This window comes from Echinococcus granulosus (assembly GCF_000524195.1).
Source record: "Echinococcus granulosus chromosome Unknown EG_S00003, whole genome shotgun sequence".
Taxonomy (NCBI): Eukaryota; Metazoa; Platyhelminthes; class Cestoda; order Cyclophyllidea; family Taeniidae; genus Echinococcus; species Echinococcus granulosus.
In genome coordinates, this window is record NW_020170383.1 from 373826 (window position 1) to 385543 (window position 11718).

General features: G+C 40.6%; 1 protein-coding gene across 1 annotated transcript; it reads right to left on the reverse strand. All coding sequences in view use genetic code 11, as the record gives it.

The window, feature by feature from the left end:
* Positions 1 to 7716: 7716 nt before the first annotated feature.
* Positions 7717 to 7860, reverse strand: EGR_00725 (hypothetical protein; the record flags this gene model as incomplete). The annotated part of the gene is made up of 1 exon (XM_024489974.1): positions 7717 to 7860. The coding sequence occupies one exon, from the start codon at positions 7858 to 7860 to the stop codon at positions 7717 to 7719; it is 144 nt and encodes a 47-aa protein (XP_024355377.1).
* Between the last annotated feature and the right edge of the window lie 3858 nt (positions 7861 to 11718).

Below are 11718 nucleotides of genomic sequence, written 5' to 3' on the forward strand. Positions count from 1 at the left end.
ATTATTTGGTTTTTGTCATGAAAATTGTGCGAAAGTTTTTTACTTTCCTTACCTATCATAACCCAAAAGCCTCAAATTTTAGTAAGTTAATGTAAGATAAGCGGCTAAGTAGCAGGTGGCCCTCGGAATACTCTTTGGTGAAACTCCTGTTCTCTTTGAAGATTCAAAAACTGAGAAACATAATTATTTTACCGAAATATGCGCATGCATATCTATGTGAAGTGGGTTAATGTGGTGTCTTACGAGTAATCAAGCCAGCTTTAAAGCATTAGCATGAATGAAAAGTTATCAGTTGCTTTAATTAACACATGCACCTAAGTGTCATTGGTAGGGTACCTGCGACTAGGCATTGAAATGCTTGCCAAATTGCAAAGTTCATTTCCATTTATGGCCCCTTATGTCGACTTGGCCTTTGTGATTTGTTGAATAGCGCCACAGCGCAGGAATATGGGTTTAACTTTTGAAGTAATTTTGAGTTATGGGATCAGAACCTGTCTACCTACACCGAGATGGCTCACAGAAATCATCGTGTTTGCACTATGATTGTCCGCAATTCGTTATCTCACACCCACTGGTTAGCCTACCTGAATCTCGCAAGCTCTACTTACCACGCTAACCACCGTTCTTGGTTCTAGAATAACCTGGGGAAAACTTCATTTTATCTGTGTCATCATTATGTAGAACAAAGATTATTCCGTGTTAGCTTATACAATGAGGGCCCACTTGGTCGCTTTGGCAGTTGTCGAAAGGAACACATCAATAATTGACCAGAAACATGTTCTCTCTCCGTTTTTCAATCCACACCGTTTTTAAATGGGTCGGGTGATTTCGTCATCTGTTGAGCAGACGATGAATTGCTGAGGCTCGAAGGGTTTTATGATGCCTTAAGAGGATGTTGCGTTACTAAGGTCAACTTTTGACGACTGGAGTAGTCGAATGCACCACAGCCAGTTAAGGGGCCTCTTAACGACTCGAAAACACGAGGGACTGAGTTCATGCTCGCATAAGATGTGTTTTTTTTCTTCTACGTGCCGGCTTTTCGGTCTACGTAGGAATTCCATCAGTCAACATCTCTAATGAGTCGCCAGTAATTCAAAATCAGACTGCATAAAAAGTTACAGTGTGTTTTAACCTTATCACAATTATGCGGTTATCGCACAAAATGCACAAAATGATGGCAGCTTCCACTAACTGATTGTATCTATTGTATCTATTTACTTAAGGTCATTGCCTTTGAAAGCATTAGAGCTGAATTAACGTATTCGGCTTGGAATAGCTAGGTTCAAAAGTATTTGATGTTGTTCTTTTGGCACCGTAATTTCACACCATTTGTATAAAATTTGCACTTTCTAACTCGTCTTTCACTGTGGTAAGTGTAGGAAATTTGCGTACTTATGCAAATGTCAGTTTGCCTACAGCTGAGGACCTGATTTTTTCTCTGTGGCTTTGAGAAGAGCCAGTTGAAGAGACTCTCACGGGGATCTCTGCGCTAGCGGAAAGGGCGGAGGCACACCCCGCAATAAATCAGAGGCAAAATTCGTTGCAGAATGGCCTTATGACTCTCGGTAATCCTGGGAGGATGAGGCAAACCACTCTGAGTTTACAGATTCAAGTAATTCATTTGAAAATTCAGTGGTTTGTGCAGAGTGCACCAATGCCGTATTCTGTTGCGCCAACTACCGACTGCCGCCATTGTTGTTTCACAAAGAGGTCTTCAATTTCACCTACTAAAATGTCCAATACATTACTAAATTTATGCACTAAGTAGGTATTCTTTGGGGAAGAGAGAAATTGCCGACTTCATTCAAATCAGTCATCTTGTAATGGTCAAACTAGTAAATTTCTACATTAGGTGTTTAATGATATAACTAAGTGTATCTTCTTCAAGTTATCCGGCAAATGTAAGTTCATCTACTTCTTCGACTTTTGCATTTTTGAAACCCCGTTAAAAAAAACCAGTAGTGCATGTATGCTGCAATCCTGGTGTTGGTAATATGGGTAACTTTGAATGCACACCAAGGGAGGAGTACAAGAATTACTAAGGAAATGGAGAATCTTATGCAACTGGGAACAGAAATTCTCCTAATGCGAGTGCTACACTATGTGTTCTTACGTTCCCTAAGAAATGTTTAAAACTCCAGATAACTGTATTCATGGAATCACTGAAATCCACTTTAAAACCATATCTGAAAATAAGAATAAACTGTCCTTCAAAAGTATTAGTTTTCCTACACATCTGGCGTTTTTATTTCTTACTGATCATGTTTAGAGCCTTAAGGGTGTGCCAATCTTGAATAATTTCAGCCCTCTACCTTAACACTCTCTTTCGTTAAACCTTTTTTTGAGAATGGTGAAAAATGTAAAAAAAGCGAAAATTTCTCCCATAAAGTTACTTCTCCACACCACAGCATGAAGGAAGCATCACGTGGTTTCAACCATGCATTGTGTTTATCGCTAAGCCCTGGACCCCATCGCGGTGTCTTACACTTCATTCCAAATAGACACGAAGTCGAAAACATGCGAGACTACTAACATTAGCCCATTTACTAACAAAGGATTACGGTGTGCAGACCTCGGCTGCTTTAAAGAGAGGAGGCGCCTACAGGCGCACCATGCGAAACCGCCACGTGAGAGGGTGCCAAGCGCAGCGGTGAGCAAGTGGCAGCATTTCGCAATCTTGCTTTACATTTCCACGCTTCGCATCGTAGTGCATTCACCAAAGTGTGGTTTAAACTTATTCTCCCCCTCAGTATTAATTACGTCCTCTTTAATTTCTCCAGCAAATATCAATGAAGCGAACTGCCATAGTTAAACAAGTTGCCTTATACATATAACATTTGGTTCACCGCTTTCATGATTGCATTGACATCATTTCTGTGTAATGTCACTAAAGGACACTATGGCTTTCATTTGCGGAGATGATCTTGTTGAAACGCGCCAAACAAAATCATTACTTTCAAGACAATAAAAATTTCTAGAGACAATAGACTTATTTTATCACCTTTAGAAAGCAATCATAGGCCAAATTTAAAACTTTCTCAAATAAAGCATGTTGACATTTTCAGTACTTTTTTACTGTAGTAATCAGGGTGGGGAAAAGGGAGCCCAGAATGTGTCTGCAGAGTGCCTCCTTTATACGTTCATTCACTTTCGACATAAGCACCTGGGTGTGTATTCCTGCACGCGGCCAAATTCGGCCATGTCCATGGAGCATAACCAGCCAGAAAATTAGTTAAATGAAATGGTTTTTTTAAGTAATGCCCACTTTTGCTTCAAGTAATAGTATCCACCGAAAAACTAGTTTCATTGGCAGTTAATCAGCGGCCTCGACCAAATATCCACCGGTTCACAAGTGTCGAACCAACCGGATGCTTGCTTGGAGGTGGGTAAGGATTGGTTGCCTTTTTGTATGGTTGAGTAAATTGCAGAGGGATCACTTTGCATAAAGTCAACTTAGGCACAAAACACCTGTCTGGAATGATGATATTTGCCAAAATTTTAATAATTGCACACACAACTTGAAGGGGAGACAGTTCAAATACTGTATGCTTAGGTTCTGAAATTTCATTTAAACACCATAAAATAAGCATCCGCATTTGAAACAGACAAAAATATTGGTATATTTGGGAGATTGGCTGTAGTATTAGCAGGTTATTGGTCCACTTTTGGGGCACAATGAACGAGTAAAGAGCGGTGTATTAACAGCATCTTCGTTTACTTCTTTAGTAGGTGACTCCAAAAACACCGATCACCTGAGGGCAGTCTTTTAATATGTTATTTACACGTGCATGTAGCAAAAGGGAGCACAAAAGTAGTCGAAACACCTGCCCATGTGGTTGTGGGTAGCTGGAAACTAATTTTCAGCTAAAATCAATCCCTTACTTGAATTTAAAGGCCCTTTCTTCGTATTTTTTTGAACAAAAATCTCCCAAGCACTGCCACTTTCTTTTTGATTTCACGCTGTCAGCTGTTTCCTTGGAGTGTGCCGGCATTTGGAAGAAAGCTCACACTCTGTGTGAGAAAGGGTAACAAGTACCTTCAACCACACATCCCATGATCGTCGCAATTCATTCAGCTTACTCAAGGCTCCTGTAATGCCCTCCAAAGTTTATGCAAAAATTGTGCCATTGCAGTTATAAGACTTGCCCGAAAGTTTAATTTTATTCAGACGAAACCAATGCCACGTCTTTTTGCAGCACATTCAATATGAGATCATATGCTCTCTTTATACATTCCACATCGGCAAACAAAAGTCGTATTTCGATGGTATTGGGATTAAAAGCTAGGGCTCTGACATTCCCAAGGCTCAAATTTTGTACTTTTAAACTGTTATTGATTACCAATAATAACAGAAGCCCTGTGAGACACCCTTGAAGTGAGTGTTGTTGAATGTGCCCCCCATGTCCGTCTATATCTACATTACCTCTGTACCGTAATTACGTGATAGTGTACGCATGAGGACACATGTAACTGCAGTGAACTTTTATAAGTGTTGTTCAGTTTTAGATATTTTTGCGGGAACTTTTCATTGTTCACACATGTAATTGTGCAAATGCCTCCGGTGATAAATCAGCTCTCTAGATTCCTGACGCTCTACGTATCACAAGGCTTTGTGACCATCTGTCTTACCGTGAGATTACTGTGCTTTACAATTACTTAGCAGCGTAACTCATGGAACAGTACTTTTCACAAGAAGTACAGTAAAACCCACTTGAATTTATCCGTTAACCTTCTTACCACCTGGGATCCTCACTTCTTGTTGTTTGTCTCAAGAGAAGGCAGAGGCAAAGTAGAGAACGATGAGTGTTTTGATTCAATGATGGACCCATTCGGAGACGGGTTGTTAACCACGTAAGTTTGTGTTGTGTAATCAAATGCTCTTTGAACACTGAAATGTGTTTGAAGTGTCAAAACCACATGATGGCTTTAGATTTAGTAAGTGACTTTCATAACACGACTCCTTAACAGTGACAGAAGGTATGCCCCATCCCTTGTCAATCCAATCCTACTCGTGACTGACGAGCTCCAAGGTTGAAACCTGTGCGTTCCAAATAGTGAAGTCAAAGTTTTGTCTATATCTATTCATTAATATTCAAACATTCGATTAACGATGTGTTCAAATAAACCTAAAAATAAATCACTGAAGTTGCATTCAGTAGGCAAGTCGAATGCATTACCGGTGAATTAATTTACTTAACTGTGAAGGAAATGTGCAGGGAAGGTACGGCGTGATGTGTGACAGATTCATTATGTATATTCGGGGTTACTTAATGTGGATCACATTACTAGGCTCACTGCCCTCTATTAATACACGGTTTTTGGAATGCCGCCAAACACCTAGTCATCTGTTCTTTGTTGAACCGCATGCTTTGGCCGAAGCGGCCTGCACGTCGCCCTCCCTACCAGAACCTCTGCCTCAATTTTCCTGACTTTTGTAACCGACAAAATTTAGAAGTTGTCATCACGCACTTTTAAAATATGTGTAATTTAAAATTCCAGGTATAATAACTAAACCAAAGGGAGGGCACTGAAGACGCAGCGAAAATTAGCCTGTTCACAGCACAGGCGCTCTGATATCTCACCAACACTGTCAAGTGCACGCTATCCACAATTAGACATTAATGGTCTGATATGACAGAATAGTATCTTGCTCCAGGCTTCACGAAACTTTCTAACTTTGATGCAATTGCAAGAAGCAATGGGGAAAGCATGAGAATCCATATTTATATAAGTTAAATGCCACCAGCTTTTCCAAAACATCAAGGGAAAGGAAAAAAATATCACTGTAGATTCTCCATCCATTTCATCTTACCCCCAACATTCTTTCCGGCCTTCCGCAGTCATTAAAAGAGTCTTATGGAGTCAAAGAAATTTTATTAGCTCTAGGTAAGCTAGACTACAATACCGATCTATTTAATTCGAAATAAATTTTATCTCACCGTTGCTCTAACACTTGTAGCACAACAAAATTAGTGCCCTTGTTTGGGAAGTTGACAATGTGGAAAACACATCATACTGGTATACTCGGGTTTTTCCGCGTGATACGATTAATGCGACCCAAGCTATGCACCATTTCGAAACACGGAGTCAGTCAGAGCCAAATCAAGGGTGTATTCTTAAAATTGCCGCCCTCCCTCACTCCAAGCTTGTTTTCTTATCGAAAAGGTATGCAGGGCAATGGATTGTTCTGGCTTCTTCTCACTATCCCAAGGTGTAATTCGTAAATGTGAGAATTCAGCCGCCATGTATTTGCGCGGTGCGTGAAACCTCAACTCGAGTTGGATGCCTCTCGAGGCCCCTAGATTCGTTAAAAATTTGGTAGGTCCTACTGTTTCAGTGATGTAAGTCGTCTGGTAGTAACATATAAGTTGGGTTGGAATTTACGGAAGATTGCCCTTCAATTTTATAAACACTCACGGTAAAATCGTCATAAAGTTGAATCACGGCGAAACCTCCATTGCAATTAACATTTCACTTTGATTGCTTTGTAGTTTGTTGCCGAGCTATTTTGAAGAGAGTGAGCAATGCAAAGGAATAAGCGTTCTTTTATAGCCCTACCTTCTACCTATCTAGTAAGGTGGAATTGATTTGCCCCCATAATTCTTTATCCCATCAAAGGACTCCAAACTCACCGGTTTTGCTTAAAGCGTAAAAGCTGCTCAAATCTGGAAGACACGTGCCTGTGCAGAATAATGAAAAGTAAGAGGATGAATTCTCATCAACTGTTGTAAATTACTCCCAGCAGTAGAGTTATGTCCCCAAACATGCTATCACTTCTTAACAGGGCCCCTTATTTAGATTTACATCCGAAATTTTGCCCCAGGAAGTGTTCCCCTTTAAAATTTATGATTTTACGAAGGCAACCGACTAAATGAGCTTAAAAGTACCTGCAATTTTAGTGATGGTTCAAAAAAGTGTGTTGTCTGTTTGTTCAGAGAACAAGCAGTAGCACCGACAAACACAATCGGAGTGCCGATCACGTGCATAATCAAGTGATGCCTCCGGTTTATAATTTCTCGACTAAGTATGCAGTAAGACAAGCACAAGATATCTGTTTCGTTAATGGAAGCGTCTTTAAAACAGTCAGCGTTAAAGGTTGGCAGCGAGCACTCCGTCCAGGCACCAACGCAACTTTTATCTTGTGAAAGGTTGTACATTTTGCTACTTCAGGACGAGCAGTTTTGGGTGGATTTATTTGGCATATGTCAAAAACATAAGTGTTGTCTTCAGTGAGGTGTACACTTTACCAAATATTTACATTTTTTATTTATCAAGGCGTTTCAAATCCTTCTCGGTAGCATTTTTATGCACCAAAAGGTGAGTTTTAGCTTCATGCAGTGTTTGGCGCTGTTTTCAAAGCCTGTCGGCAGCATGGCTAATGTTGCACCGGCTGATTAGCAATGCATTGAGATATCCACGCAATTACGGACAAAGTCAACTATGTCCTTAGTCAAATGAGGTCCTCTGGCAATCTTTTCGAAATAGGAGTCGATTGAACGATTGAGTTATGTGCATTATCTACATGTAAATGCTTGTTCCTATTTTTACGGGCTTTCACTACCGCAGAAGCCATTTGGTTTCAACCATTTTAAAAGGGCAAATATTTTAATCCAACTATACCACGACCGTGTTTGCGCCTTCAAACGTAAATCCGGTAACATGTCAACCTGTAAATTGGCAGACTTCCTGGTGTACATGAGGCACCATGGCACGTCATCACGTCGCATGGAAAGCGGCTGTGGACCCGTCTGTCTTGGTCGTTGGTTGACTCATCGAGAGCAGATTGTCAATCGCACAAACACTCCAGGCTTGAGTAAAAAGGCACAAAACCCAATGTGAAGTAGTTCTTTCAGCCTGCATTTTTCACGTTATTAGTTTTCCTAGGAAAATCAAGCACTGACATATGCATTGTGGTGCATAGTGGCATTTGGCCTCCAATAGATCCTCTAAAACCAATGAACTTGACAGTTTACTGCATTTACGCAATCAAGACCATGCCTGCTGAAGGAGTCGCCGCCCACAAATAGGCGCAACACTTTTGCTAGGGTGAACATAAGGGCCTCAAAATCACAGTCCGGAGGATGTAAAGAGTACAGCAAATAAGCTGGGCACTTAGGAAGTGCTAAAGACAACAGTGGATTTTATTTACTCTGATTGGTAGTCGTTCACCGTCAAATGTCTTATGCGTAAACGAGTGAAGAAACAATTACCGTCTGCAGTTACCAGTATCGTGTAATATTAACTATTTAGTTTCTTATTACCTACTTGAAAGCAGTTGGCAGTCGGAGGAGTTATTTATACTCGGTACGACCTTAGGTCTGTGCCACAAATGACGTGCCTTAATGGCATTCTTTTCTAAAAGTGGCCTGACCACGAGCGTACCTGGAGGAAGGCGATCTGAAATCTGAAAATTTCAAGCACATTTGCGAGCCTAGGGTATCGGTGTCAAATAAAATTGTTCTTGGCCCCTGTTAATCTGATAATAGGCGCCAAGAGTTGCTTGGTAGTTATTTTGCAAAAATGAGCTACAGAAAGACATTAATTGACACGATCTTTGGCAAGGTTTGTTTGAATTCATTGTTGACCTGCTCTAAGTTCATAAACATCTTATCGAATTCACGAAAGGGACTTTTAAATGCTCTTCATGAGGCTAAAGTTGATGATTAAAAAGTTGGGGTGGTGACATTGGCAAATTGATTGTAAGAAAAGCTTATTACTTACTACTTTTGTCTTCTATTTATGTATTAAATTTATTTTTTTATGTTGGTTGACTGAAAAGTGCTATGATGGGCTATTTAAAGGAAGATGAGGTCCAATTCAATGGTGGGTTAGGAGTTCATTTAGCTCAAAAAAATTTCCTTTTTAAGGTAAGTCAACTCGTTCACCGTGAAATGCATATTGTCTTATGTTAGTTTGAAAGAGTGTGTACCCGTAATGAGTTCTCGGAAAAAAGGCAAAAACACATCTAGTGCATTCAAGAAGATTTTCATAGCGTATGCTTCGAAGCCTCAAGGAATTCAAATTGCGCATTTTTGAGATCCCACCAAACTCAAGTGGCAAGCGTTTACTCGACTTAAATGGAATAAACCGCCAATGGCAGAAGCAATGGATTAAACAGACGAACAACTTTCAACCTCATTTGTTTTACGCCATTGTATGTCACTTTGCGAGGAATGGATGATTTGGAAGCGAACGCAGGAGTCTACGCTCTTAATCGAAGCTTGTTTACCCATCTTGTCAATAAGGGACCCTCCATTTGATTAACTGCGCCACATACAGTGGCTACCTGTGATTATATTGCATTTTGCCATGCGCCAAGAAAAGGTATTTATTTCAATGAGCCTAAGTTATTTGCTCAAAACAGCCTTGCTGAGCAGCAGCCGTGTGAGAAATTTTGCTTTAATCTAATCAACCCTGAGTCGTGGTAAAACATCGCGAATGATATTACAGGTTCCATCTCGAAGGCTTGAGGGTATTAAATGTTGCCTGGATAATTATGGCAAATGATCAAATGGAGATTATTTTACTAGCTAATATTGTTACCCATTTCTTCCACGATTCATTACCACAATTCCTCATCGTACAGGTGGCTGCGTACTTTTCATAATTGCATACTCCGTTGGTGTGGATAGCTGGAAGTTGGCCTGGTGCATGTAAAATAATGTGCCGGTCTACTCAGCGCTTGTAGGTGGCTCATAATGCAAAGTGGTTACCCATGAAATCCATCTACTTTACCCTACCGCATTCACGTCTGAGTGCATTTTCTTGACAGGTCAGCAATGCATCGCGGATACAAAGGGCTCTAAAATAAATTTCAGGAGGTTTGTTCTTGAAAAGTAGATTGAGAAAGTTTGCCGGTGTGGGAACGCTTTGAGAGGTGAGTATGGTTATTTTCGCTGGGTGGCGGTAGATGAATAAGTGGATAGGTATACAGATAGCTTACGGAAAATACGTTTGTTGGCGTTTGTGAATTTGGGTGCCTCGGTTTCAAGCTGCACCTACTGCTTGGTGTGCTAGAATGTCTAAATTCAATTCTAGTGAAGTGGTTTATCGTTGATGCCTGACGCATGCCGGAGTGCTCTGGTTTCAGACGGCGCCAAGCGATAGGCACTAAGTGCCAGAATCCTCTCTTCAACTTTGGATCAGCTTTCTTCCCTAAAGAACCTTGGAACAGAGTCCACCGACCTAAGCGGCATAGTACATGCTATTCCCTAATGCACGAAACAGAGGGTTTGGCCTCCAAACCAGTGATTCTGTTCGAATGATATAAACACACCATTGCTGTTTACCTCCAAAGATGCAAATGAAACCGAACAAAGCATTGTTGCATCATATTTTTTTAACAGTTAAGAAGTCGCACAACTAGCATGTATTCATTCTTGCGCCAAGCAGAAAGGGACATTCTCAAACTTCGAGTGCCGACGGAATAGAGCGCTATGGCCCATCAGTATTATTATTATTCACAAGTCACTCTAGATCACAAATGGAGAAGCCTTTAAGCATCTGGCGATTTGGACGTCCTGTACTCAAATACTGAGTCAATGGATTCCGAAATAGCACTGAAGTTAAGGCGCAAAACACATCCGAAGTCCTATCAGGTGCCAATACCAAAAAAAGGTAAAGTTGATTCTGAAGGCATTGCACTGTCTTATAATAAGGAAACGACCAAAATCTGACCCATTCTTTATTATGACATTTAGCAATCAGATAAATCTCACCGGCATTCAAAAATGTATCTCCTTTTGGTGACCAGCATAGGCTTAATCAGTATGGATATCTATTATGAAAAATGTGGAAAATTGTGTGTTCTGTCAACATGACAGCAAAGTGCGTCCGGCTGCCTTTGTAACGCTGGCAGAATTCTGCCTTTTGGACGGCACAATTGTTATTTATGGTCTTCCCAGGGCAGTGTGGCAGACGGAAGGGACGAAGTGAGTCACAGACGCACGCAGCCACGCCGCGCCTTCAGATGTTTATCTGGCGGGCTCTTCACCGAAGTGCCCTGGAGGCCAAAGAATAGGCATGAAATAGTCTTTCGGAAGAGAAATACTGCTCTAGCGTTTCTTCTGCGCGTAAGACCTCGAATGGCTATTGACAAGTCGCAGGAAAGTTGAAATGAACATTAGACCTGGAACGTGTTAGTATTCGTTGCCTACTGGGAAAAAGGACCAGTCCTTCTTCAAATCTGAAGCAATGTACTCGTAAATTTAATGGTTCTGATTAGCAAGAAAGAGCACTCATGCAGTGTTATTATTTATTTAACCTAATAACAGTGTTGAAAACCCAGACTCGTCTTTTTCATAATGACCTTTGAAACCCTTGATCTGTCACATCTAATGTAATCTACTCAAGTGTTTGCATAAGCGTTTAGACCCTTAGTTGTAATTAAATTTTGGTTCGCTATTTAAGAAGATAGCTGTCTGTTATTATTCGTTCATTACATAAATGCTGGCTAATACTTTGCTTATTTACTCTACTGATGGAACTGTTACCAGGTGAATAGCAAATATCGGAACTAGGACGTATTCAGGCACAGGAAGACGTCAGTCTCATAACTGGGAAGTAAAGTGAATGAAAAAGGCTCCATTTAAGAAATATAGACAAGAAAGCCGTGTTATTATAAAAGGAAAGCGGCACTGATACTTTTAGCTATTATGCTACCCGAAAAGAGGTAATCATGCAAGGAAAGCACAAATTAAATGGCAAAAGTTACGTAAC